We start from the raw sequence: 27,429 nt of genomic DNA, 5'->3' as shown, positions 1-27,429 counted from the left end.
GTCACTTAACAAGCTCGCTCTAGATTTCATTCTGCATCTTCGCAGTTATTTTGTCCACCCCAGACTCTGACATTTCGTTATTTCTCTCTTATGCCTACAAATTCCCTTGCTTCCCCATCTTCGATTGCCCGAAATTCATGTATTTTCTCTGGACGCATCCTGCCCCCGCCCCATTACCCAAAGCCTCCGCGAAATCCGTTAGCTTTGTTTTGCTCTGCTATAAGCAATATCTTTTCCTTACCTTCGGGATCGCCTGGTGCAATTGATAATTTTGTGCAATTTTTGAACAATTCACCCAAAATGCTCTGCACGGCCCTGATGGCAGCAGCTTTGCTGGGTACCGTGGTGAATTCTCACATGATATTGAAACAGCCACCTCCATATGGCAAAGATACTCTCGATAACTCTCCGCTAGCAGCTGATGGTAGCAACTTTCCTTGCAAGTTGAGGCCCGGCGCTTTCCAAGCTCCTGCCGGGGAGACTGTCGCCAGGATCGGCGAAAGCATGCCGTTGAGCTTTATTGGCAGTGCTACCCATGGTGGTGGCTCCTGCCAGGTCAGTCTGACCAGTGACCTCCAACCGTCAAAAGACTCGAAATGGATGGTGATCAAGTCTATTGAAGGTGGGTGCCCGGCCAATGTTGCGGGCAACCTCGACGGGGGCGCAGATTTAGAGGGTGCAACTGTGTTCCATTACACCATCCCTGAAGGCATCGATCCGGGCCAATATACTCTTGCCTGGACTTGGTTCAACCGTATTGGAAACCGCGAGATGTACATGAACTGTGCCCCGATCACCGTCGCTGTTGGATCTTCGGAGCGCTCTGCAAACCCAGAAGAGAACGTTGTCCTGAAGCGCTCTGCCAGTTTCCCTCCAATGTTTATCGCCAACATCAACGGTTGCATCACCAAGGAAGGTATAGACATTCGCTTCCCTGACCCTGGCGACGACGTTGAGTTTGCCGGAAATCCTGCCAACCTAGCACCAGTTGGCAGTGCAGTCTGCACCGGTGTCCCCACTTTCGGCGGTGATGGTATGGCTGCTGGAACTGCGCGAAACGCGTATCTGGAATATGAGGAGCAAATACCAAATTATGAATAGGATGTATCAGGATGTATTTCGGTTATTAATGGTCCGATGCCCGGGAGGCCACTTCACAAACCGCCAATCTGAAAACTGAACAACACAGGATGTCCCGCAATTGTCATAGCTGGAATTACTGCTAGGAAGTCTCTTATACGAATATGTGGCTGCCCGTTGTTTGGTGAATTTTAAAGGAACTTTTGCTAGCGCAGGCAGTGGTATTTCCTCCAGCATGGTGATGTCTATTAGATGTTGTCAAAAAGAAAAAGCTACCAACTCAATGCAGTATTCCGCGAAGACCAATTTCATCTTATCCTAGGACGTGGCGAGAAAAAATGAAAGGGAATGTAGAAAGGAGCTAAGTCAAACAGTACAGGGTTGTTCTATTCAGCTTTGAGCATTGTATACAGATGTAAATGCCGAGCCTAGATTTGCTATCTCTGTGGTTAATGGAGTATTATTATTGGCTCTACTAAATCCTCGGCACTTTACTCTTAACTTTTTGCCTTTCAAACTATTGCCTGTTACTTGACTTTATAGATATCTCAATTACGGCTTCCTGTCGAAGGAATATTGCTTACTGTACATGCTGGAAATCTGGAAGAAGAAGAAAAAATCATCGGCTCTTGGGAAATGTGGCATGGGCATTTCTGTCGGGGGTGGGGGTTAACCACAGCTCTATATAGGAATGCCTCAGGAGGGAGTACTATGATTGGAAAACCAGGTTTGACAGCTTGCAGGAATGTAAGGAGGGGCTACAAAATTAACTCTTTGTGGAGCACTGGTTGGGTTTATTTGCTTCAAAAGTCTTTTCTACGATTTAATATTTCGGCAACCGAGACTATCATTAAGTTGAGATATATAGTACCTTGCTAAGTGTTTGGTTGGCGACCAAACATTGTGCCTCTTTCTGCTGGCGAGTAATTATAGAGAAGAAATTAAGCGCTATCAACTCATTACAAAGATGGTGTGTAGATTGTGGAAGCATGAGGTGCTCCGGGCAATGTCTTTTTTTAATGCGGCGGGCGAGTCCCTCACAGACGTATTGAGGGTTGATCGTGTCCATATAATGAACAGTCCGTGCCACATTCTCTTAAAGCAGCAGAATTGCGGATCACTGGCGCAGTTCAAATGCTTTAGGTAGGCGGGAAAGTAGAAAGACTAAAATACCAGTCTGAAGCTAAGGACTACGCACCTTATAACCCAGCCATTTCCAGTCAGCTTCACTTTCTGCATATCGACTCCTCGATACTTTATCGAGAATGAGCGTCAACAGTGGAAGCCTTGATGTTAATTTCTTTAACTATAGCCGGGTTAAAGTTTACCTATCTCTTGGGGAATGCTGTTAAATAACACTTAAAGGCCAATCCCATCCATTGCTTCACTATGTATCATCCTGATCACGGCGAATGAACAAAGGGCTATTTTGATGTCTGCCTAGGGAGTCCTGGAGTGTATATACTCTGAGATGACTATCGCATAGATTTGAGCCCTATTTGTTTATAAGCACCTTTTGCTTATATGGCCCACAATAATTATAAGTAAATCAGGTAGGTTGCTAGGGTGTTGTGTCTGACCAAAAACATGCTGGGAGCTCCTAGCGTTGCTATCTACTGGTATAGCAGCCTTCATAGTCCACCATCCTTGCCCCGAACGGCCATACAATAAGAATGTGTTGGCTTAGTCCTTCGCTGGTATTATTGGCCCTGGCATTGTCATAACTACCTACTATTTAGAGAGTCGCGTAAAGTGTAACTCCGGCCTTGGTGCATAAGATGGCTTCTGTCTCGATAGCAAATGTCAATGCCATGAAATCCACTGTTTTACATCTTGTGTACAAAGATTTCGATCCATCGTCCGTCTATTGGTGATTATCCTCTACCTAGATAACTGAAGTCTTATCTCAGTGGTTCTCAGTCTGGGTGGACTAACAGCTGTATTATAACATGAAACAGCTGTGACAAAATAAAAAAAACAGCTGATGATTCATCTGGATTCTTGAAATCTCAGACGGGTCATTGGGGCATGCAAAAGAACCGACCGTGATATACAATGTGGCGGTGTTGGGGATGAGGATATAGCTACTTTCTCGGCGACTCACGGCTAGTGAAGCGCAGCCATGCCGATGAGTCTTACCTAATAGGTTTCCGCTTTGCACTGTCAACCAACCTCGTGTTTGGTGGAGCCTCTATGCCCTAAGCCCAAGAAGGTATGCGGAGGCTCCATACCCTGCTTACGGTTAGCAAGTTTTGCAGCTCAGGGTCGTGGAGAATAACAAATTCGACCACACCCCGCGAACCAACGTCGATGCTAGCGCACGCTCTGGATAGCCTGACGATTGCTGCCGGGTGGGGAAGTGGGCAGATTCGACGAGACCACAGTTCGGAGGTCTCCGGCCGCAACAACGAGCACCGAACGACCGTCGAAGACGGCCGATTTGAGACGCTCTCGCGTCATGAAATGGGGTCGACAGCACGCCAATTCGTGGATCACCTAGAGTACCCCACGGAGATGGATATTAGTAAGAGAATCCGCAGTAACGATTGAAAGCGGCATGTACATACTTGTACGTACAATCTTGATGATGAGCAGGAATCCTTCCTGTTTCTGGCCGGTGGACCCGTCTAAACAGAAGGACACAGGCGCGATCAAAAACACCACTCCGGGGTCATCCAGTGTCAGTATCCCGGCCCACAGTATGGCAAGCAAGAATATAAATATACAAATACCCCTCGTGCAATGGACACTCTGCAAGGTCGTACCCGAGAACTGTACTTCAATTGACGATCACCATGGGTTTTACTGGATTTCTTGCTCAGGGGATATTCCTCGGCGTGGCCCTGGGCTCTCTCGTGATGGGCAACCAACCGGAGAAAGGATATGCTATTATGGACAATGATTGGGGTGCAATCGGCTTTCTTCCGGTACTTCTTGCCCTCAAGGGTGACATCGAAATCCTGGGATTGGTTTCTGGTAGGAGCTGTGGTAGTTCACAGTTTCGTTGCTGTCATTAACACTTGTCTAGATACCGCCAACTCATGGCAGCATCAGTGCGCGCATCATGCACTGGCAAACCTAGAAGTTGGAAACCTGACCTGCATCCCCGTGTACGCCGGGGCAACATACCCGCTCATCAACACCCCGGAGCGGTTCCGTGCATGGGAAACGGTCCATGGTCGACTTCCCTGGCAAGGTGCCTTTGCTCCCGAAAACCAAACTGCAGAGGCGCTTGGTAGCGATCCGACATCGGGGAATCCCGACCGAATCGTCAGCTCTGCCTTCATTGAGGGATTTCCAAAGACCAAGATCGACCGCTCGACAAATGCTGCGAGCTTCATGGTGGAGATGGTCCATAAATACCCTCGCCAGGTTTCCATTTACTCCGGCGGTGCGCTGACCAACGTTGCGTTAGCGGTCCGAATGGATTCGCAGTTCGCCTCGCTTGCTAAGGAGCTCGTCATTATGGGAGGATATCTCGATGTGAATATGCTTCAGGTCACAGGCGATTTCGAACAGGCGAATATTAATTCTGATGTATGCGGGACAACCTCCCCATCGGGGAAAATATCTGCTAACCCGTATACCTACCTAGATCAATCTGATGATAGATCCTGAGGCGGCCAAGATTGCGCTTAATGCCGACTTTCCCGAGATCATTGTGGCGGGCAATGTCGCCAACCAGGTACAATCCACGCAAGAGTATCTCGATGAGGTCTACGCCGTAAAGAATGACTATACGAAGCTCTTCCATGACCACTATGGCACCAATTTCCCATTCTGGGATGAGACGGCAGCGGCGCTGATGGCTAATCGCTCGCTCGCGACAAACTCCACCACTGGTAAGTTTATGGAGCGAACCTGCTATTGGAGGAATGATGTCGTTAATATATGCTAGCCTACATTGATGTTGATATATCATATGGAAGCCCAAGTTACGGAAATATTCATGTCTATCAAGAAATCCTCAAGCCGAGCGGTATTCGCAACGTCACGTACGTGAATCAAATCGACGGCGAGGTGCTTAAGGACATGATGAAACAAGCCATGTGGGAGCCTCCGACATGCCGTTAATTTCTCAAAACTGAAACAGCATGGATGATCGAAATCGATGGACCGCGCTGCGACGCTTTATAGTAGATTACCACAGAGGTTCACATTGTTTACTTCAGTCTGCTCTAGCTTCGCCGCGACAGCCAGATACCTTATACTCGCTTTTGGTTTGTGAACTGATTATAATCTTTCCATATAGACTCTAGGAGATTTTGTTTCAATTTATCTTTTCTTGTTATACAAGCTTGGTATGTGGTTCTTTGTTACTATAGCAATACGCCTGTCTAGATCCCTGCTGTATATTATTTCGTTTTAGCAAGCAACCGCCCTCTTCACTAGACGCCGAGGCCGCGCGTTGCGTGCCCCCGACAGCCACCTGTATGCACCCCAAATACCATATACAGATCTCGAGAACTATCTACTAGTGCTCTTGACTTAAGGCCTGTGAAATGATCTCGAAGTGTCTGGGGAAGCAGGGCGATTGAACAAGCACACCTGCCACCTGTAGGCGTCTGGGTCAGGATCCTTGGCCTGCTTTTATATCTTTCAGTGCAGGCCGCGAACCCAAGGGCTAAATATGCTTCGGTTTCTCACAAGTTCTCAATGTGGGTGCTTTTACATCTTACACGACTATGTTATGCTACATATCCTCAAGCGTGATGACATCATGATGCAGACCACCGTGTCGCTGCGAAAAGTTAGATATCTGACATCAACTGGAACACTTTCTTGTAACAGTCTGTTTTCAATGGAATGTACGCATTACAAAAGACAGCCTAACTTTCGTCCCACAATAAGCGTATCAGTAGTAGGGCTATTGATCCAAACATAGGCATCGCGAACGCGAATTACTATCGATCAATCAATGGCTAGATCTGAACAAATATGTTATCTATAATTACATTAACTAATGCTGTAATGATTAACTCTTAAGGTCTTGACAGCGGGCCCAGAAGATAATCATTGTATGTTTGATGGTGAAGGCGATTTCACTAGAGACTGTAGGGTTTGATGAAGCTGTCTACGTGGCCCGAGAGGACTGACGCGCGTCTCCGTGTGCAAAGAGACGGAAGTCAGCTACCTCACTCGCACTTAGGACCTGAAGTCGACCAGCTAAAGTAGTGTCGTCCTAGCGGAGAATGTGAGAAATTCCCCTACTATCTTACTTGCACTAAGAACCTGAGGCTGAGAAACCGAAGCGATGTCGTTCTAGCTGAGATACCGGTGATGCATGTTTAAGCAGCAAACCTGGAGACACCTGCGGTGTTCTGGTCGGAGCCTCAATATCTGGAGGTCGCTCATCGAGAGTTGACTGGACTGAAAACCGAGGCAGTGGCCAGAACAAGCGGGCCTGTCGAAGCTGCTTTGCGTCAGCTGCACGGAATCGTTAAGGCTTAGCCACGGGAAGCCTTGGCTGTGTAGATATGTCTCCTGGATCAACTCCTCCGTCTATCCACACCCTACGGCTGTACAGCTCAGTCACGTGCGGGGAACACGCCTGTTAATGCAGATGCAAGCTGGCCACTCGTGGTTGGCTACTCACGCACAGTATTATCGAATTCGGGAAGACCACAAGTGTAGATGCGCCGCTAAAGAGACGTATACATGTACTGGTGGACTGCCCAAAGCTGAGGACCCTACGGCAAAGGCTACGCAAATCAATAGGGGGAGCGATTAAATATGTGATGGTCATGCTAGGAGAAAAAGGGCCGGCGGGAGAAGAAAGAGGCGTTTGAAGGCTCCGCCCAAAGTATGTAAGTTAACTCGCTTGAACCAAAGTTGTTAGACGAGAAGAAGGGCAATACTAGAAGGCTGAAAAACCAGTTCTAGTATACACCTTGTTGGCATAGTGCCGGGAAGTAAAGGATATCGGCCGGGAAAGGCGCTTTATATTATAGATGTCAAGTACGAGCCTCAGGTTTGCTGGCTCGTTCTTCTTTTTAACCTGACTACCCTATTTGCTGACCTTTTGTCAACTCCTCGTTCTCTGGAATCTACATTTTGGATTTATCCACTGTGACAGCCTCTCAATTAGCGTTTTACGGCAGGCTCAGGGGACTATCGAACTACTAAATAGTATATTCCTTGCAGGGCCTGGACAAGACAGAGGTGTGTCTGCGCTATTCTCCATGAGTACAATAATACACAACACAGGCCATTGCAATAGAGATCTAGGGGCTTATCATGTAGCACGCTATTGCTCAAGTTTCTGAAAGACCGAGTATTCCGGCGATAGCGGACGCTATCGGTGATAGTGCTTACTGAGGGATGACTTGGTCGGTCTCTGGGCGGGGGTTTGAGCCCTCACTTTTATAAGGCGAGCCCTACCTGTGCCGCAAGCTCGTAAGCTAGAGTAAAGCGTCTAAGCTACTTCACATCAATTGGCGTGATTGGGCTAACTCTAAATTCGCAGTGATAGTCATAGCAGAATATACTTCGCAGAGGTACCATGCTACTCTTTTTACATCATTACCCAAGCAGCCTATTCCCTATGTGGTCCATGGAAAGGATCCCACGGTGATTATCCAACTAGATATATCAATAAATGAGGCAATACTACCTGTAGCTGCAATTCAATGAGGGCATTAGTAGGTGGCAGTGGTTTCTGGAGATGCACAACTTCTTCACGAGCAACAAGCTGTTCTCTTCGAGTAAGGCCATAGCATCGAGTATACAGATGACTTATTTACAAGCGGGGCAAGTCGCTCCAGATAAGCCAAAGGTAGATTTAGCCACCATATGGTGGTCCGAGGAGCATATTTGGTGCAGTTCATGCTTTGATCTCACCCAAAGATAACCTACGCAGTTGGGGGGCTAATCTGAGCTGTCATTGTGTGGCAAATATAATCTGTACACATTATTCCCATGCTAGGAAGTAAGAGAAAGGCGAAACACGATACTGTTTCAAATATGCTTCTCTGAATCTTGTTTTACTTTAACAATAAGATGGTACCGATGTTCCGGATAACCTGTAAAACATTGATATATACACTTGTCTTGAAACAGGAGGCTTAATTGGCCCTTCATGCATCTTCCATAAATACAGGCCACGTTGGAATGTTCTCGTATTAGTGAAGAATATCCCGTTATCTTTATACCTCTAAACGTCTTGAGGCAACCAAGGGCTTTTAAAGCTCCGATTTTGCCTGGTCGATCTTTTCTTCACATCTATTTTCCAGATGGCTGAAGTGATCGGGGTCGTGTCGAGTGCCATTATCTGCGGAAGCCGGTGGGTGGTCAGGTGGTCCGCCACAGATATATTCGCGACTCTGAATATGATCTTAACCCCTGCACTAGATATGCCAGTGATATAGCATGGCTGCTGTGATCGTCATAGATTATAGTAAGAACAACATGAACAGAAGAATACCACTAGTGACTGGATGAGTGGCCCGCGATGATAGACAGCGGGCACAGAGAACATCAGATGACTCTGCACGAATGGGTATCTGACAGTCTAAGCAAGGATGAGTTTCAATAAGAGGGGGCACCTGTGGTAAACGGCAGACTGGGCAGAGAGGTGGCTGGATAGCTGCAGATATACGAATTTGACGACCGCAATTACAGCATTTTCCAGTGCTGAATCTCCCAGTTCTGGAGTATACGAGGTCGAAATGGCGAATATGGCGAAATGAGATTTTAAAAGGGTACAGATGAAATTCAAATGGTAAGATTAATAGTTATAGGGAAAGACAAGTCACATTAATTCAAAGAGGCGGTCAGGAGAGTGAGTTGTATCTATCAGAACTCAAAGCCTATGCAATGTGGATAGAGCACTTCAGTGAAATCGCACGTGGCAATAAGTCATATTGTGCATGAGTATGATGACTGCAGGAGAGCAGAAAATAGAGCGGTCATTGAAATAGAACTTGCAGATAAAACCCTAGAGCCCTAAGCTAAAACAAGACTTTTCCCAGGAGAAGATAGAGCCAAAAAAAGACTTGTCCAGAAAAAGAAATCAAGAGTAAATGAGAAGCGTATGTGGAAAGAGCTCTCTACAGCAAAAACGCCATACACTTTTGTGTACGCCCTTGCAGGCTCGTTTACTTTTTCCCTTTCTCTCACTTCGTTCCTCGTTCGTTTCAGGGTAGTAGGTATCAGGAATGTGGGCTTCCGTATTATTTAGCTACCTACCGCTGAATCCTAAGGAATGCAATCATAAAATGAAGAGGTCTGGTTTCTGATCTAGTGATAAAATGAGCGATATTAGGAGGCCGTAAAATGATCGCTAAACGATACGATATCATGGCGATATATAGCGTAATCATACCCTAGAATGAAAATCAGGACACTAGTCTGAATTGAGTAGGGTGGTGGTTGATAGTGGTAATTTTGGTTGACACTAGTCCTCCATTTGCACCTCGTTCTTTAAAGGACTTGCATGTCCGATCCTTGCACCTGGAACAAAGGACGACTCTGTTATTTGGGGGCTTGCGCTTTTTGCATGTAATCCCTTGTTGGCATCCGTTTTGACATTGCCGGTGCTGGGAACAGGGGCATAAGGATGGGAAATGCTCTCTCGCGTGGGATGGGCTGTGCCTGTTTGAATGACGCCGTCACCACTCATTCTATTAGCCGCATAAAGAGCGAAATCGCCAGAGTCGAAGTAGGTCCGTCTCTTCTTGATATCAGCTGTGATGTTCGTGGGTCTTCGATTATGAGAATTACCTTAGACTCAAGTAGTCCTCTGAGAGGCAGTAGCTGTTCGTAGTCACTAACGAGGCGTTTATTCCGCCCAGAGAGGGGCTATTGTTCCCCACAAATAAGCAAGTGCAAGTTAACAGCTGTTGGAATGACTGACTAATCGTACTTCAGCCTCGGAGTTCTTATTCTCACTTTCCATGTCGCAGTAAATGTGGGAAGAAACGATGGATACAGGGAGATCCACAAGACATGGGCTTATTGTACACAAAAGCCACTGATGGTCAGCGACGTCATGGCAGCTGGCACGGACCAGACCCACTGTCTTGATCGCGGAGGTCCCCAGTACCCTTTCGATCTTCCACGCTTAATACAGCGTGGCGCATACATTACTACCGACGGTCCACTTATGGTAGTTGATCCCTTCGTATCAGGAAGAGAGCCATCCAGTATTAACCTGGCTGTGTTGCTTAACCATTCTCACAACACCTGCGTCGCAAGCAAGTATCAGTGGGGGTGGTTGCGACTGCTCACTGCTAAGAAGATCTAAGAAGCTATCTCGGGCCTTCACCTCTCATATACACTCTTCCGTTATGGTATGTTGGTAATGCCGTTCGCGATCCTATACCATACATGTATTTACAATCGTGTAATTTATATCTTCGTAATACCACTTGTGTCCTAATCCCTGGGACAACTTCGATCTATATGGCTGCTCGTGTTGGAAGAGGGTGGCAAAATATTCTATTTTTCGGGGCCTGGATCGGAGTACCAAAGGTACAATTCAGAAACCCCGCTTCTCTGCTTTTGTATGGCTGCAGCTCTGATGCTCAAAGAGCCCATTGGATACGACGGGGACTTGCCAAATGTCATGTCCATAATAATCTATTTTCTGGTCCTGATGTAGCTGGAAGCCCTTCCCGCCACTCTCGACATACTGGCCCTCGTATGCGGCAACAGTCCATTTCGTGTGGCCTCCGGAGCAGTTTAAAAGGCCTGGAAAACTCTTCCTGAATTTCGCCTATTATGTATCCTTTCAAATATATATTTTTAGGATTATATTATTTAACCCTATTTAAGATGAACTTTTACCTTGCAGACGGCAATTCCCCTACGAGTCAGACCGACCAATGGTGGATGGGTTTCCCAGTGCTTCCCGGTGGTAGCTGGTCGACGCCTTATGACTGCAGCCGGTCAACGTCCCACGCTCAGCTGCAGTCTATGGACCTCTCACCCGGCGAGACTTGCAGCTTTGATATGATGGAGGGGCTCGTGTGTGATACCTCCACTTCTCCCAAAGTGAGAATAGATTAACTACCCATTGAAACTACCTAGTATGTACGGTGCTAACGTACCTACAAGGTTCTCGGTATGACTTGCCACGAGGCGCCGGCGCCATTGAGTAGCAGCCAAGGAACGATGTACCTAACGCACAAGCAGATGCTGTTTGATGAATCAGCAAGACCTCCAGAGTCAATGCGTACGTCGATTACTCCTGACTTTAGTTCAGACTCTTCACCCGCGCATCCAGCCGTACGGCAATACAGCTCTGTGCAGCGTCTCTGCCCATCTACATCCTCGGACAAGAGTGAGGATGCTCCGAGCATCTGTATCCAGCGGAAGGAGGCACACAATCAGGTTGAGAGACGTTACAGAGCGAATCTGAATGCCGGATTCAAACAACTTGAGGATATCACCAAACAAGAGGCTGGGACGATAGGTACCGATGTCAAGTCGGCGAAGGGGTTGAGGCCGGGTAGAAAAGCATTGATTCTGCAGAATGCCTATGATCGTATTATCAGTCTTCAGTTTGAGCTCCAAGCACTGCAAAACAAGATTGAAACATTGTGAGGTTGTATCGGTGTGAAGATTGTATCGATGAGACTTTTCATTATACCCTACTAAGTGAACAATTCATCCTGGGAATTGGTGGCTTGTTGTTATATTCACTTCTTACTGCATCTGCCATATATTAGTGGACAATGTGCCTTTACAAGTGTTCTGTATAGAGATATGTAATTGTCGCTGCTTGAAGAATAGAATCCCAGATGAAACATAACGAATGCCATGTCATTTAGTTGTCAACCTGTTTAGTGCTAACAACATGGTCGCTTTGAAACTGCAGCTTTCGTAAGCAGGGATAGGAAGAGGGGGATGTGTTCCAATTCAATGAGTGTAACTTACGTGCTAACGTATTTCACCGAGTCGGCCACACCCCCGAGTCGGCCACCTGTGTATCCCATAATAAATGGCACATTTTATAACCACAATATCTTAATAATAAGATAGAGGAGTAATACGAAAATGGGTATGTATATATATAAAGGTTACATAAAGACATTATTTATATTTACAAAATTTTAAATCCCGTTTTTAAGAATTTTAATGCTGCAATATATAGATTACCAAAAATACATTGTAATTTATATTACCAGTTAAACTATTGAATCCAGTATCTCCTCTGTTTAATATATATATCTATAAGGGCATATTGGTTCAAATACTATATTTGAGATAGCTACCATCTCTAAGTATTGAGATGTGATTATAAAATGTGCCATTTATTATGGGATACCCAGGTGGCCGACTCGGGGGTGAAATACGTTATGATGTCACTGGGCAGAACAGCTGGATTACTTGCAGCTTTTGCCCGCCACCGTAGCCTACACTATGGGTAAGTCCCGTAAGTTTCATTTAAGCTTTATCACCAAGGAGAACCGTTAAGGAAACAGTATGTCAGAAGACTTTGCCGGCGCTCTAAATGTAGGGGTCGCAAACTATGATCAATACCATGTTTAGTTCGTGTTTTGTGACAACGTTCGCGTATCCTTCCCGGCGAACAGCGTATTCCCTGATGGCCTTACACCGCCGTGGAAGAGGGCCCTAGACTGCTCGCGAATTTCGTTCCTAACGCCAGATCAGTTGGCACGGCAGCCTACAAATATTGGCCATCTCTACCATGGGATCCAGAGAAATGAAAATGTAATTGATATAACCAGCTCCATCTTCAGCTAAGAACTTTAGCAAATAGATTAACCCCGTAGAGCCGGTAGTTACACGAAGTAGAAGCCACTAGTGACTTTCCTGCTTGTCAAGTATACCAGCTTTGCTACTAAATGAGGTTTATAGACCGTCTCAATGCCCAAAGGGTTGGGCTCCCAAACTTATAAAACAAGCCTCGTCGCTCAATACAGTGCTGAGGCATCACCAAGTTCTGTGAAGGTAAGCAGAAGCAGCACCTATCAGCGCACTCCTGGACTTCGCATTGGTATATCTCAAAGAAATTCTTGAAGAAGAATTCTTGATTATTGATGAAGCTATTTGAGAAGAGCTATGTACAGTCTAGACTGCTAGTGGCGCAAGAGTGAGGTGCGCGAGATCCAACAGGATTCGTAGTCGCGGCCATGAGGGCTCAAAATAGAATGACAAGGAATAAAGCCAGCACAGAGCCTTCTCAAGGCTCTAATTTCTGCCTGCTTGTAATGGTATAGTGTAAATAGGCAAATATGGATAGCTATAGTTGTAGTGGTGTGTATATCAAGGGGAGAAGCCAGGGTAAATGCAACGGACCAGAATATCTGTACATTTAGAACTGGGTTCGGGATCTAAACATCAACATGCAATATAGTGCATCTGATATGAATTTTTGTAGTCCTTACTTTCACGCCGTCCTCTGGTCAAATTAAGGTTAGACTTCTAGCATGCCAGTGAGGTCAATATAGACATTTAAAACGAGTGATCAAAGACAAAGACATATAGGACCTGTTACCGCGCGAATAATAATCGCAAAGTTACTACTGCCTCTTGAAGTGAGGGCGCACATTTTATATTCCTTCTGAGTTCCTTGACAACTTCATCAGTTTCAGAATACAAAATGCGGACTAACCGTAGAAGGATTTTGTCGGTTTCCAATGCATCTCTTTGCGCCTTTAGCAAGGCTTCCTTGCGGCGCTTGTCCTTCGAGAAGTCAAATATACACTCAAACCCGGCGGCAGTACACCCCTGACAAGGCGCCGTACCAGTGCACTATTAGTGGTTAGAAATCTGAAGAGGAAAGTAAGAAAAGGCCCATATAATCAATCACCTTTATACGTTTTCTTTGGCAGGCTGTGCAAGCTGTACTTTGGCGCTTTCGCTTCAAGTCGGTACCTGACATAGAGTCCGGATGTGGATCTTCTTGTAATAAGCTTTTAGGTAGTAAGGGTCTTGCTGAGTTTCCAGTATTCATGGACATGCCTAAGAGTTACTAGAAAATAAACGCTTGGGAGTGGTTCGAAAATAACATCCACTTCCTTCTGGCTAGCCAGGTTGTTATATAGTGTTGTTTCCACCCCCGTCTCCGTGGGAAATTTTCCTTCTTCTTGCTTCTTTCTGTTTCCTTGCGTAGCTTACCTTATTGTGCCCACATTGTATAGGCCATAGAATTAAATACATGTTTGGCATAACGAAAGGAGATTCGTGACATAAAGAATGGTGACCAAGTAGTGCGAGAGAAGGTGTAGACAGCATATAAGTTAATGGATGGGAACGAGCAACAAGTGCCCCGAGGCAGACTCTCACGCATTTTCTAAGAATGATTAGAAATGCCTTTAGGTTTGGGGCTGTCCCTCCACTCCAAAACCTCTTGTTGCCCTAAGCGTTAAGACCAGCCGCTCTAGGAGCAACCCATTCTTATTTTCCAAAAGGCAAACAACGGCTAGGCCTTAGAAACCGTGGAATGATCTTGCTAATATACCCATAGGGTCAAACGTGATAACATAAGGGCCCCATCGACCAAAGCTCATGATGTACAAAAATATTAGGAGGAATAGAGCCTAACCCCTTATTTTTGCTTACTAATGCATAATGCACTTCAACAGCCTAGTATAGGCCATGGTTCCTGATCTCTAGACCATACTGGTGGTTCCGATTGGCCTTCTAAAGCATGATTGTGTTTGTAATGGCCAAGTCTAGCTCAATAATTCGATAAACTATGGTAAAGTTACACGGTAAGGGTTACATCTAGTGTCAGCACAGAGAACATGCCTTGGGTAGGTTCGAGGGAGGCGAATATCAGAACTGCCCTTCCCTGTATATAGCAGGTGATAGAAATGGAATGCTCTAGACGCCATCTGCTATAGGTAGGTCTTAGTAACAAGGTTTATTTATAACCCACGTTCCAACCATGGACATATTTTATGATGTCATCAGAAATGCTGGTCTCTAAAGATAAATTGAATCCTCCTCCAAGGCAAACTGTTACCGAAACGCATGCAACCGATTAGGGCTCACAAGAAATATACTTGGTACGTAAGTTGCAATACATATATCATAGATGGTACCGGAAAAGCAGATACCGTCAGGGCCTAGGTCGAATCCTGCCTGAGGCACCAAAACTACTTTATTCACTGGTGATCCGATCCTACAACACAGATTTCTCAGAGCCCCTGTATGATGGTTTTTCTTCTTTCGCTCTCTACGTTTGATGCCTTGTTAGATCGCCACATTAGATATAAATGATACATTCTTCCAATGTGTATAGGATCGTCATAGATACAGCATAAGGCTGAGCTGAAATCTGATCGACAACCAAACGCATTTTGACCCCTCTTACAGTGATAATTTTGTTAAAACACTTCCTTGAATGGGCATATGATGTAGTCTATCTACGAGTGGTCTTCTGCCCGAGCGGCAAGCTACTGTATTGCATATGGAATACCTCTTTTCGAGACTAATATCTCAACAAATAACAGATCAGGAGGACAAAAGCTATAATATAGACTAATATAATGCTAAAAATAAGGTAGGATATCAACACAGGTCTTGTATATTCGACATCTCTAGTATACGCTTTGGCTGGATTCCAGAATGCAAAAATTCTACATAGAACAGCTCCACTTTAGACACCGTGGCTATAACCGGGATAGTAATAGCTGTTCATAAGTTCTGAGTACATGTCGCGGATGACCATAGTTTAGCTTGACTATTGTTGAGACGATATGCAGTGATACCATTGCAAAGAGAGAGTGTACACCTCTGCAAAATGACAGCAATACGTTCGAGTCAGCCTGGCTCATTGCCGCGGATTCGCTAATTCACTGCTCAATCAAACACACGATCTGCGCCTGGGACAGACCGACAGTATTGAACATTATCTTGTAATGATATTTTCTCTGTAGTGGAGCGGGAGGGAGACTTGACTCCCTCCGGTCGTTCATAGGTTTTGTTCTCTTCCCTAGTCGTTCCTCCCAACGATCGGAGGGTGTAGGGGTGTGAGAGATTTCATAATCCGACCCCTCGCGTTAAAACTTTGAACTTTTGTTGATAGTCAGTACTATCTACGGGGAGAGATACAGCTATTTATAGCCATACTACCTGTTCTTTGTACTTACTAGCGCAGCTGAGTCATGAAACATCAATATAAGTCATAGGCTCCCCCCGAGAGCGGCATGCTTGTGGATATTTTCCATCAACTCTGTCTGGTTGAGCGGTTTGGGGAGATAGTCGTCCATTCCTGTTGCAATACACTTTTCCCGGTCGCCGAACATTGCATGAGCCGTGAGAGCGATGATAGGAGTGCGGCGTAGACTGTGGGCTCTCTCGTACTCGCGAATTTGGACCGTCGACTCCAATCCGTCCATGACAGGCATTTGAACATCCATTAAAATTACATCGTACTGTTGGTGCCGAAATTCATCCAGGGCCTCTTGTCCATTTCCAGCTACAGTCACATTATGATGGTGCTTTTCTATCATCTTGAGGGCTACCTGCTGGTTTACCTCGTTGTCTTCAGCGAGCAGGATGAACAAAGGGTGAGGATTTCCTGAGTGATTGCGTAAAGGTCGGCTTTCTAGAGCAGGGAGGATTCCGTTAACTAAATCAATTGGGCGGCAGGGAGTTGTCACATAGGATATTACGCCTAAGTCTAGTGCGGACTCCATATCGACTGACACCACAGGACAGACTAGAACAACAGGGAGAGACTTGAATGTATTCAAGCCCCTCAGTTGAGATACGGATTCTATAGTCTGCACCATCAAGACGTCATATTGCCGATGTGGAATTGTGATGGGCGGAACCAGAGTTCCTGGTTGGGAGGTACAGTCTTCAATATTGACAATATCAGTGTCAAGGCCAAACTCCTGTAGAATCAGCTTGATGTGCTCTGAATCGCCACTGGTGTATTTATCAGGGTCTTCGACGAACAGCACTCGACAGCTCTTATATGGTGTAAGCTCCTTGGTAATGCCCTTGATGGATCGATTCAACAATGCAAATACGCATGTGAAGTGGAAATTGCTCCCGACACCCATGGCGGACGTGACGTATATATCTCCTCCCATCAATTTAACCAACTTCTTGGAAATTGATAAGCCAAGTCCGGTGCCGCCAAATCGTCTTGTCATAGAGCTATCCGCTTGTTGAAAGGTATCGAAAATCAATTCTAATTTGCTCTTTTCTATGCCGATACCTGTATCCGAAACGCAAAACTCGAGTGAACATTTGCCTGGAGGACAAGCTGTTGAATGTGTCTCGTTGACAGTAAGCACAACCTCTCCAGTCTCAGTAAATTTGATTGCATTTCCAATTAGATTTAGAATAACCTGCCGCAGGCGAAACGCGTCCCCAACCACATAATCACACACCGAGTGGTTGGTGTGGTATATGAGGCGAAGGCTTCTTTCACTACATGCAGCCACAAGAGTCTTCAGGGCCTTAAATATAGCTTGCCCCAGGCTAAATGGAACAGCTTCGATCTCCATGTGATTCGCTTCGATTTTAGAGACATCGAGGATATCATCAATGATCACTAAGAGACTGTTTCCCAGGTTGCGGACCACATTTAGCATGTCCCGGGTGTGCGGAGCCAGATCATCTGTATCAAGGGTAAGTTGAGTCATGCCAATAATGCCGTTCATGGGCGTTCGTATCTCATGACTCATATTCGCAAGGAAATCCGATTTGCTCTTGTTTGCCAGCTCAGCAGCCTCCATAGCCGCAATATTGTGCTGAATCCTATCACGCAAGTCGGAGGTCATCTTGTTTATTTTTCGCTTCAGCTCGTCCATCTCGCCAGAGGTGCTCACTGTAATTATTTTACTAAAGTCACCATCAGTGGCGGCATTAGTGATTTGGTTAAAGGCTCGAACTTGTGAGGTCAGGTTGGCCGCCATCATATTGACATTGTCTGCCAGCACCTTCCATTCTCCTTCGACATTGGGAACCGCAGCCTGTCCACCAAGGGTACCATCGACACCAACTTCACGAGCCACTTTACAAACCTCCGATGCAATCTGATTTAATCGACTCACCATCCTATTCATCGCTTCCTTGAGATCCAAAATCTCTCCACTCACATTAGCTGTGATACTCCTGGTAAGATCCCCGCGAGCCACAGCATTGGTCACATCTGTCAATTCACGGACTTGGTTTGTCAGGTTCATTGCCATTCCATTAACATTCTGTGTCAGGCTTTTCCAAACACCATTGACGCCATTAACAGTTGCCTGGCCACCTAGCACACCATCAGTCCCCACTTCTCTTGCGACTTTGGTGACCTCTTGGACAAACTGTCGGAGCTGGTCAACCATAGAGTTGATAGTACTCCTCAAAGCGAGGATCTCTCCATTACAGTCTGCCTGGACTTTCCGAGTAAGGTCCCCATTTGCGACCGCGGTAGTTACAGTGGCTATGGCACGAACTTGCATAGTCAGGTTGTTGGCCATTGCATTGACATTGGCAGTAAGTTCATTCCACATTCCTTGAGACCCATATATACGGGCCTGTCCGCCAAGAACCCCTTTGATTCCGACATCACGGGAGACATGGCTCAGTTCAGTGACAACTGTACGGACTTGGTCTACCGTAGTATTGATGGTGTCCTGCAGTTGAAATATTTCACCCTTTGCGGGCCCTTTGATCTTCTGACACAGGTCACCGTGTGCCACTGCTGTCGTGACCGCAGTAATTTCCCGAATTTGGTTGGCCAAATTCAATGCCATGGAGTTGATATTCTCGGTAATCTCCTTCCATACGCCGTGCATTCCGGGAACTTGTGCTTGAGCACCAAGAAGGCCCTCCATTCCTACCTCCCATGCAACCCTGGACACCTCATAAGCAAAAGCTCGCAGTTGATCTATCATGACATTACTCGTGATCTTAGAAGTGATGATGTCTGTGTCCATTTCCAACCGATCAATTGAAAGCTTTGTTGAGAGATCCCCATTAGCAATCTGTTTAATATTTTTCGTGATATCCTGTAGTGCTGTCCGAAGCGCTTTGTTCATCTGACGATGCTTCTGCAGTTCTGCCACAAGATGACCATTCTTGCTCCCCGCACGATGAAGAAGTATTTCGGAGAAAACACTTGAAACCACCTCTCGTGGAAGCTTTATTTCCTGATTTTGCTCACCAAGCGCTTGTCTTATGTAGGAACAATTATCATCGCGTGCAAACACATCTCCTGCGCTACAGTTGATATAGTTGCTATCCCAACCTCCATCCAACCTAATTAACCAGTCAGTGTCGGAATATCACATTAAATTTATTTATTATCCAATCCATACCATTCAGACCCTCTTTTCATCGCAGGACACAGTCGACTGTTGAGTGGCCTGGTATAAGGCGTGGGCAATGCAGACTGGTAAGAATCACTCTCCAGTTCCGCGCAGGGTATCTGAGTTTCTAGAGCACTCAATTGCAGAGACTGAATGTGACGTATAAATCCTAGAAATTGCTTTTCGAAAGCCGTTTTCCCATCGCTTGGCTCCCCGGGAAAGTGAAAGCGTAGATCATGGGCAGTGTCTGTTGATGCATCTGAGGGTTCAGTGGATGAAGCAGTCGCGTCGAACCCTGACGGCAGAACATGTTCCAAATTGGCCGCTGCAGCCAAAAAGGCCTCCTCAACAGCAGACATTGTTAGGGAATGTCAAATCTCAGTGGCGAGAAAAGAGCTAACGGGGCATTGTTCGTGGCCAGACACTGCCCTGTGTACAGATATCCTTCAACAATAAATGTAGGATACGTGTAACTTTTTCAGCGCTTTGCTATGAGGCCCTTGTCGGGACAGAGGGATTCCGAATAATAAGGCAGCTGCACAGTCTCGTTACACAGAGCGAAAAGAGCTCTTGCAGAACGGGCGGTATATATTACAGCTCAGAATAATACTCAAACAAACCCAGCCATAAATATTTCGTCACAGGGTCAAGGTCAAAAAAAAAAAAAAAAAAAAAAAAAAAAAAAAAAAAAATATATTAAAAAAAAAAAAAAAAAAAAAAAAAAAAAAAGGCAAAACGTAGAAAGTGGTCTGTGGCAAATTCAAATTCAGGTAACTACCTAAAATATCTCTTGAAGGTGGAATCTACATGGGGAAGAATTTCTGGTAATAATATAATAGTTTGCTAGAGGTGCTGCGTACTTGATAAACGGGCGTTTTGTTCTGTGGATGTCGATCATAGTCACAAGGTATGGTTATTCGGATGTGACCTAAAAAGCGTCAGCTATGTGGTTTACCAAGGAAATGCAAAGGCGACAAAGGGGTGAGCCATAGAACAGAAGAAATCCGCTATGCGACCGGCTGTTCTAGATAGAACCCTTGCCGTCGGACCACTAACAGGTTATCATAAACTTTTAATGACCTCATTCCACCTCTGGCAAGAATTTTTTGCTGTGCCTTCTGTCAGAAGACCTTTAGCTTCGCTTTGTTGCCCCTGCTCGGTGGTTCTTCATCACACCACTCCGCCGCAGATTTGTCGACCTGGTCGCCACATTTAACTAGAAAAGGCTACAATGCGTTACAGAAATTCTCGTAATAAGCTTACATGTACTCTAGCCGATTTTCGCACTTTTCGAAGAACCGGAGATATTGTACGACTGCTGAGTTTCGTTTTCGAGGAGCATGGAGAATTGGATGCGGTAATGGAATCAGAGGAGAGAAGCTGTGGCTACAGAACATGCTGTCCTTTCATATCAAATGTCAGAACCGATAGGGAGCCTAAGGCGGCAACCATGTCACCTGACCACAACATCAGAGAATCTCTGTACGATAGATTACCAATCCCGAAAGAACAGTGGGTGATTCTGATACAAAAGCATCCACGGATGCTTTGCCTGTTTGCAGACGACCCCAAAGGAGCGCACAACATTCCATACACCTTAGTGAAGACCAGGAACGCGATACGCTAGGTGGCGGAGCGAAACGAGGCCAGAAAACAGACGCGTCGCTTACCCGCAACTGGACCTCGCCCTACACCTGGAGAGAAGCAAGGTTACAAAATATAAATTATAAAATATAGTAATCAGTTAATAAATAGTATCAACCAAAGTGACCACTATTTCAGAATTAGGAAATGCCAGATTAGTCAGCCATCGCCATGACCATCTTTGACCTCACTTTTCCTGTTTTGACTATTGATACACCTGTCAAGTTGAGCAGTATGTAGTAGTTGAGATAGAGGCAGAGATTCAGGAATTCAGACCCTCATGCATTAATATCTTCGGCCATAGAATTACTCGTGTATTCCGAATACAATAGATGTTGACAAATAGTCAAGAAATGGTAACTAAATAGTTTATAAATACCTAAAACTTGTAGCTTAAGGTAGTGGGTATAGAAAATGTCATGTATTGAAAAGTTTACAAGCCTCGTAACATAAACCCTGAGCGGTAATGGGCACGCTAGGTATGTCACATGACCAGTTTCGGGGCGCCCGACTGTTTGAACGAGGGCGGCTGGCCTGTAACCTGCGGTTTTGGTCGTTCAATTTTGGTAAACCACGTAAGAAAGTACAGGACGTAGAAATTTATGACGACAAGAGAAAATCAAGCCCTGAAGAAAATCAAGGGCGCAAAAATGCAGAAGCTTTAGGGACGTGGAAATTTTTGACGTTACAGATGTTTTTCTCTCGTGCGCCCTTATTTGCTGAGACTAACTATGGGTGCATCCATTAGGCTAACTTGGCTGTTCGTGGGATGCCATATATATCAAGTCAAGTGCTCCACTGAGAATCAATGGATGTTGGTGACTAGCCGAATCAGCACTAGTTAACTACTTAGTTACCTCGGTGTATGGTTAACTCGAATATTTTTCGGATATCATGGGTAACCAGGATGGACCACGCCGAGCCGGAGCCCCAGTTTAAAGATGAAGCCTGGGCAATGATTGGTCTCATGGGGAGGCCTTACACCTACTAGTCGAATCTTTGAGAATCATCGGGCTGTCTCATAAACTTGACTTACCAGCCGAGCCTCTTCTCTCTTCGATCTGACGTCCACACAGTACAGCACATCCAGTACCCGACGATCAGCACTCACATTCCATCCTTTTTTCCTGGGGACAATGAGCCAGCAACATCCTTTACCAACTCGAAAACAACGTAGAGCTTCTGGGAAAAGATCAACTACAGGATGCCGAACCTGCCGGTGAGTATGGGAATGTAACTAGGGTAACGATTATGCCTTGGCTAATTGTCCGTAGAGCTCGCCATGTGAAATGCGACGAAAGCCCAGGCCTGTGCAAAAACTGCACCTTAACGGGACGAAAATGTGATGGGTACGACCTGCACCGGCTGAAGGTCCAGAGCAAGATGTTGCCATGCCCGCAGAAATTTGGAACTCATTTTGGCTGGGTAACAACTGCAGAAGAGAGACACTTCTTTTCCTACTTCCAGCATCATTCTATCCCGAGTCTCGTTGGGCTCTCGGATTCACCTCTATGGCAACAATTGGTTCTCCAGATGAGCCACGCGGAACAAGCCGCATACCACGCAGTGATTATGCTGGGCGCTATCCATCAAGTGTCCGAGGAAAACGGAATGCGTCTGACCGGTGCGAATCTCTATAGTATGCGTCATAGGTTCGCGCTAGATCAATCGTCACGGTCCTTTTCCTCATTAAACAAACGAAGCATATCTCATGATCCTCAATTATATCAAGTCCTGCTTCTGTGCTGCTTGCTTTATATCATATCTGAAATCTTATGGGGACACTATGAGAGTGCAATCAGACATCTACAGAGTGGACTAAGGGTCTTGAAAGAATTCAAGGCGAACCAGTCTCTAGAAACCCCCATTGAACAATTCCTGGTGGCTGAATTTACCCGTCTGGATGCCCAAGCTTGTCACTTCGGTGGTGGTAAGCCACAGCTCCATATAGACATTGGCCTGGATGATGAACTACTCGATTCAAGTTGTGCTGTAGCATTCTCTACCATTACAGAAGTGCAGGATGTTTTAAGCCACTTGTTGAATGCTGGCATTCCTTTCCTTGCTCGGTGCTGGAAGCTATCGCCACAAGAAATTATACAGGAATATGAATCATTATCTTTTAATCAGTTGAAACTCCTCTCCCGTTATCATGCATTTATGCACCAGTTTGAAATATTCTGCAAACACTCATATATAGACCTTAATGAAAGAGAGAAACGAAAAGCGGACCTAGTCCGAATACAGTGCCTCTCTCAGACCCTCCCGCTTAAAATCTGCCTTCTTCGCAGCGCTGTCCCAGAAGCTTTCATACCGGAGTATATCACCTTGGTATCGGCAGTTGAAGCCTTGATGAACAAGCTGTCAGCCCGCCCAACTATGACACTCGACGGAGGGGTCATACCAGGACTTTTTATCGTGGCCTCCAGTTGTCCAGACTACCGTGTTCGCTTGCGCGCAATCCGGTCTCTCCTGGTTTGGCCGCATTGCGAAGGCTGGGCAAACTCGAATTTAGCCGCGTATCTTACATTGGAGTCTCTTAAAGCGGAAATGGCAAGACAGGATAAAAAAAACATGCAAAAGGTGGCCGAAGTGGTCGACGACAAAGGTGACAATTATCTGTTGGATACTCTCAGATCTGTTGAGACTATCGCGGACTGGTCCCCCGTCCGTGGCTTTAATGTGCACCTCCCCGTCAGAAAAACTATCGAAAATTCAAAGTGATTGGCTTGTTAGTATAAGAATTACACAAGCCTATCTTCAATAAAATTCCGATGCTGCTTCCAGCAAAGCCGTATTAATAGGTGGAGGGTGAGAAAGGTAAAGGGAACAGAATCAATAGACATAGGCAAGCAATTTCCAAGGTCTGTCGCCTCATATGCCCGACGTTGATGGATTCTCTCCAATTAGTGAACGGTCGCTGATTTCCATATTATCTATAGCATGTTTACATATTTATCTGTCGCTAGCCAAGATATGCCACGGTTTTCTTGTCCCGGCCCATCTCTCCAGCCTTGGGGGTCACTCTGTACTCGGTTGAGATCATATATTCTCTAAAGCAACTGTAAAGCAATATAATTATGCCGGATACGTATTGGAATTACAGTAAAACATATCCAGTTTTATATTTGTAAAATATTAAGGGAGACAAAATGTTAACAGTGCCATAGATTTATCAGTACAATAAAAATAACGGCTTTCACTATTACTGGTTCCATAATAGGACTTGCATTAGCATTTATTCATATGCTGACCCAGCCACAATCCGTGCAGCAATGCGAGAAAACCTCGCAATGTGCTGGCTGAGGCAAGATAAATCCTCTATACTTCCTCCCCAGCTTTGGTTATGTGCTTACCTGACCTGGTTCCGCTCAGATGGCGCCTGTAGCTTCCCCAGTCGGCCATTCAACCACTGTGTACCCAATTGACCTCAGAAGGGCCTGTATCTCTTGCTGTCCATTGCACTAATCCCTCGTCTCCTCACCGTACGCGCGTTCTCCAAGCATAACGCTGACAAAGTGCTGCGGATATTCAAGCATGTCTAACACACTAATATTATAACTGCGGGAGAAATCTTTAAATATAATAGTGTATTGTATGCTGTGGTGAATAATCACACTCTTACTTTGGACCATATTATCGCGTGTGACGCCTACCCGAGCGAGGTTCAGTTAGCTTCTATCCTTGCACAAGTGGTCAATCCAATTAGTCACAGATTATGACGCTGCTAATCGTCAGGTCATCGATTGCCTAGCGTACCTACTTGAGGCGGGCTTCGAGCACCAAGTATTGTCATGCAACAATGTTCTAATGGACCTGGACAGACACATCCAGATTAGTAAGTCTGCATACCGCAATACAAACATCAAGCCGCTTGGCCAGCACTAAATCATTTTACTGCGGCCCTAGAGCACTATATGAAGTGTCAATTAACTTAATTATAAACTTAATGGCAAACCCCAACTATCTGTGGTGCTCCCTCATATTTAGCCTTCTCCAGAGACAACACAACAGGATAAGAATCACTGCGGCTTCTCCTGAATGGCCTGCACCGGGGTTTCCGTTGCTCCCTCCAATACGGCGGTATCCAAGCCGTCGGAGACTCGCGCAATGCCCTCCTGAACCTTGTGGAAGACCTGGAGAAACCTCTGTAGGAGAGCTTCTTGCCTAGTGTAGCGTTGCTCCATACGCTCTTTCTCCTGCTGGGGCTCCATATTAGAGAGTCAAAGCCGTCCGTTCTCCTTTTGCAGGATCTGGTAGCTAGCATGCTTAAGGGTATAAGACTCCCACAGGTGTCAGTACTGGCCAACAAGCCGCGCAGCTTGACTGGCTAACTGCAGATCCTCCTCGTCCAGTCGCCGTATCCCCCGCACCAACGGAAACGAAGGCTCGGCGGCAGCTTGTCGGCCACCATCGGTACATGGCTCGCGTGACTGGATCAGGATACGTTCGTTAGCCAAGAGAGTATCGTTGCATACTGTACGGTTTCTCTTACCTGTACCTGTGTGTGATTTCCTGGATCACTTGCAGGTCGGTCAGATGCCTGCACAGGACCACTCTGTCTAGCGGGGGACGATTCTCGCCGTGTTTAAGTGCCGGTCGTTCTTGGTGGGGAGTTCAGCTGTCCATTGTACCTGAGGAGCTGTGTTCGGAATATGTACGGTACCGGTCTAGGATGGATTGTGTGCAATAGGTAAGACCGTCAATGTCGCACCTAAAAACTCATTGTAGAGTAAACCAATTGACTTTATAGTTAGAGCGGCTTGGTTGCTTAACCCGGCTGGGGATCAAACATCCAATGTATTTTGGCAAACAGCAGGACCACAGCATCGTTTGGTATTGATTGATTGTACGGGTTCTCCTTCCTAATCTGGGGGTATTCTTCACACTTCTATTTAGAAATTATTGAAGATTATCGACCTGCTATATAGGAACCTGGTATCGAGTTTATGCAAGGTAATGCTCCTATTTATACAGCCAATATTATTAAGAATTGGTTTAATGAGAATAGTATTTCTCTTGTTAACTGGCCACTATACTTACCTAACTTGAACTCTATTGAGCATGGCTAGGCTAAGCTAAAAGAGTGTATCTATATTCTTTATCCAGACCTAGAGTAATTTAATGGAACCAAAACACAATTGAAAGAGCAATTTTATAAGGTAATTAAGGATATATGGGAGAGCTTAGGAGAGAATTATTTTGATTCCTTAATAAGATCTTGTAGCGGGCTGAAGCCCGTTAGTATACTCAGGCCGTTGGCCCTCGTTTCCGTATTTCTCACATGGTGTATTGCTGCCCCTCCTTCCTGTCATACCTCATTACCTCACCGTTTGTTGATTCTTCTCCTCTTTTCTTTCTTCCTCGGTGTTTTCTTCTTGTTTAATAGCTATGATGTTTATCGAACGTTGCGGGTCCTATCCCTTACAGATCTATGGAGAGCGGTGTGAATGCAATTTTAGAGACAAAGGAATGGTATACACGCTATTAATATAAATTAAAATATATACTATTCATTATATACAATATAACTATCATATATTTGAGTATCTTATAAAAATAATAATGTCTGGTTATTTTATGAGAGATTATGATGTTCCGATTACTATATATATTTTGGCGGTTGCGGGAAATTACGTAGACTTTTGTGCAAGAACTATAGATTAAAATTACCAGCAAGAAAAGTAGATTATAAGAAATAGGATTCTAGCAGACTAATAAGTGCTTGTATAGCTTTATTAGACTGGATTATAATTATACTAGATAGGGTATTATAGAGATTAAGTATTAGAGCTAATTGCCCTGAGTGTGCAGAGATTTAGAGTAGAAGAAGATCTGATAAGATCTCTTAATCTATCAGATCTAGCTGGAGTTAAAAAGTCTGGATATCTTTCTTCTTCCAGATATAAGTAAGAACTTATGGTCATCCACTTATTATCTAGCTATCTACTAGACTGAAGTCTTTATAAACAGGATTTTTTTTTTATAATTTTTCGGGCAAGATTATTAGATATAAACTGGCAGGTCAAACGTATTGCAACACCCGAAATTCCGCACCCGACCCCCTAATTTCAAACCTCAGTATCTCAACGAATCCTGCATACTTTGAGCTCAAACCTAGTTTTATATAATCCCCATTTCAGTATTTAGTATACAGCCCGAACCCTGCGTGGCCAGGATAGAACTAAACGATTTATAACCTCCTGATCAAGGTCATTCTACAGTCTGAATACTTTGCTTAAATCTCTCCATATCGAGCTCCGATATTCCCTCTAGAAAAAGCTTTGGATAGAGCTTTTTTAGCTTCTGCTTAAGTATATTCTAGAGGTTTTCAATAGGGTTAAGATCAGGTAAATAGGCTGACCATTGGATGGCATTTCGCAATACAACTTTCTTCAACAGGTGTGAGATCCTTAAGCACCGACGGGTAATTCTAACGGAGCTATATTAACAGATAGTAATTATGATGATGACT

General features: G+C 45.2%; 6 protein-coding genes across 6 annotated transcripts; 4 read left to right on the top strand and 2 right to left on the bottom strand.

Moving 5' to 3' along the window:
* Positions 1 to 300: 300 nt before the first annotated feature.
* On the top strand, positions 301 to 3,580 carry BDW43DRAFT_319238 (uncharacterized protein; the record flags this gene model as incomplete). The annotated part of the gene is made up of 4 exons (XM_032048864.1): positions 301 to 1,061; positions 2,834 to 2,917; positions 3,339 to 3,431; positions 3,472 to 3,580. 4 exons carry the CDS (start codon positions 301 to 303, stop codon positions 3,578 to 3,580), a joined length of 1,047 nt encoding a protein of 348 aa, XP_031905801.1.
* Positions 3,369 to 5,272, top strand: BDW43DRAFT_260375 (Inosine/uridine-preferring nucleoside hydrolase domain-containing protein). Its single transcript, XM_032040196.1, has 4 exons — positions 3,369 to 3,649; positions 3,726 to 4,617; positions 4,676 to 4,922; positions 4,979 to 5,272. Exons 2-4 carry the CDS (start codon positions 3,964 to 3,966, stop codon positions 5,152 to 5,154), a joined length of 1,077 nt encoding a protein of 358 aa, XP_031905800.1. The 5' UTR covers positions 3,369 to 3,649; positions 3,726 to 3,963; the 3' UTR covers positions 5,155 to 5,272.
* Positions 5,273 to 9,370: 4,098 nt separating this feature from the next.
* On the bottom strand, positions 9,371 to 9,924 carry BDW43DRAFT_260373 (uncharacterized protein). Its single transcript, XM_032040195.1, has 2 exons — positions 9,802 to 9,924; positions 9,371 to 9,751 (listed from the first exon to the last, which is right to left on the bottom strand). Exon 2 carries the CDS (start codon positions 9,698 to 9,700, stop codon positions 9,476 to 9,478), a length of 225 nt encoding a protein of 74 aa, XP_031905799.1. The 5' UTR covers positions 9,701 to 9,751; positions 9,802 to 9,924; the 3' UTR covers positions 9,371 to 9,475.
* A 930-nt stretch (positions 9,925 to 10,854) lies between these two features.
* BDW43DRAFT_305850 (uncharacterized protein) lies at positions 10,855 to 11,625 on the top strand (the record flags this gene model as incomplete). Its single annotated transcript, XM_032045881.1, has 2 exons — positions 10,855 to 11,073; positions 11,137 to 11,625. The coding sequence occupies 2 exons, from the start codon at positions 10,855 to 10,857 to the stop codon at positions 11,623 to 11,625; spliced, it is 708 nt and encodes a 235-aa protein (XP_031905798.1).
* A 3,966-nt stretch (positions 11,626 to 15,591) lies between these two features.
* Positions 15,592 to 19,974, bottom strand: BDW43DRAFT_260369 (uncharacterized protein). Its single transcript, XM_032040194.1, has 2 exons — positions 19,320 to 19,974; positions 15,592 to 19,260 (listed from the first exon to the last, which is right to left on the bottom strand). Exons 1-2 carry the CDS (start codon positions 19,667 to 19,669, stop codon positions 16,179 to 16,181), a joined length of 3,432 nt encoding a protein of 1,143 aa, XP_031905797.1. The 5' UTR covers positions 19,670 to 19,974; the 3' UTR covers positions 15,592 to 16,178.
* A 1,805-nt stretch (positions 19,975 to 21,779) lies between these two features.
* On the top strand, positions 21,780 to 23,979 carry BDW43DRAFT_260363 (Zn(II)2Cys6 transcription factor). Its single transcript, XM_032040193.1, has 3 exons — positions 21,780 to 22,173; positions 22,229 to 23,818; positions 23,897 to 23,979. Exons 1-2 carry the CDS (start codon positions 22,091 to 22,093, stop codon positions 23,676 to 23,678), a joined length of 1,533 nt encoding a protein of 510 aa, XP_031905796.1. The 5' UTR covers positions 21,780 to 22,090; the 3' UTR covers positions 23,679 to 23,818; positions 23,897 to 23,979.
* Positions 23,980 to 27,429: the final 3,450 nt, after the last annotated feature.

Source organism: Aspergillus alliaceus (assembly GCF_009176365.1).
Source record: "Aspergillus alliaceus strain CBS 536.65 unplaced genomic scaffold BDW43scaffold_2, whole genome shotgun sequence".
NCBI classification, from domain to species: domain Eukaryota; kingdom Fungi; phylum Ascomycota; class Eurotiomycetes; order Eurotiales; family Aspergillaceae; genus Aspergillus; species Aspergillus alliaceus.
This window is presented reverse-complemented; position numbering and strand designations above follow the sequence as displayed.

Coding starts and splice junctions, on each gene's coding strand:
- BDW43DRAFT_260375 (XM_032040196.1), top strand. CDS start 3,964: ATGCTATTATGGACAATGATTGGGGTGCAATCGGCTTTCTTCCGGTAC. Junction 4,618..4,675: donor AGGCGAATATTAATTCTGAT/GTATGCGGGACA, acceptor ATACCTACCTAG/ATCAATCTGATGATAGATCC. Junction 4,923..4,978: donor CGCGACAAACTCCACCACTG/GTAAGTTTATGG, acceptor AATATATGCTAG/CCTACATTGATGTTGATATA.
- BDW43DRAFT_260373 (XM_032040195.1), bottom strand. CDS start 9,700: ATGAGTGGTGACGGCGTCATTCAAACAGGCACAGCCCATCCCACGCGA.
- BDW43DRAFT_260369 (XM_032040194.1), bottom strand. CDS start 19,669: ATGTCTGCTGTTGAGGAGGCCTTTTTGGCTGCAGCGGCCAATTTGGAA. Junction 19,261..19,319: donor ATGAAAAGAGGGTCTGAATG/GTATGGATTGGA, acceptor CTGGTTAATTAG/GTTGGATGGAGGTTGGGATA.
- BDW43DRAFT_260363 (XM_032040193.1), top strand. CDS start 22,091: ATGAGCCAGCAACATCCTTTACCAACTCGAAAACAACGTAGAGCTTCT. Junction 22,174..22,228: donor ACAGGATGCCGAACCTGCCG/GTGAGTATGGGA, acceptor AATTGTCCGTAG/AGCTCGCCATGTGAAATGCG.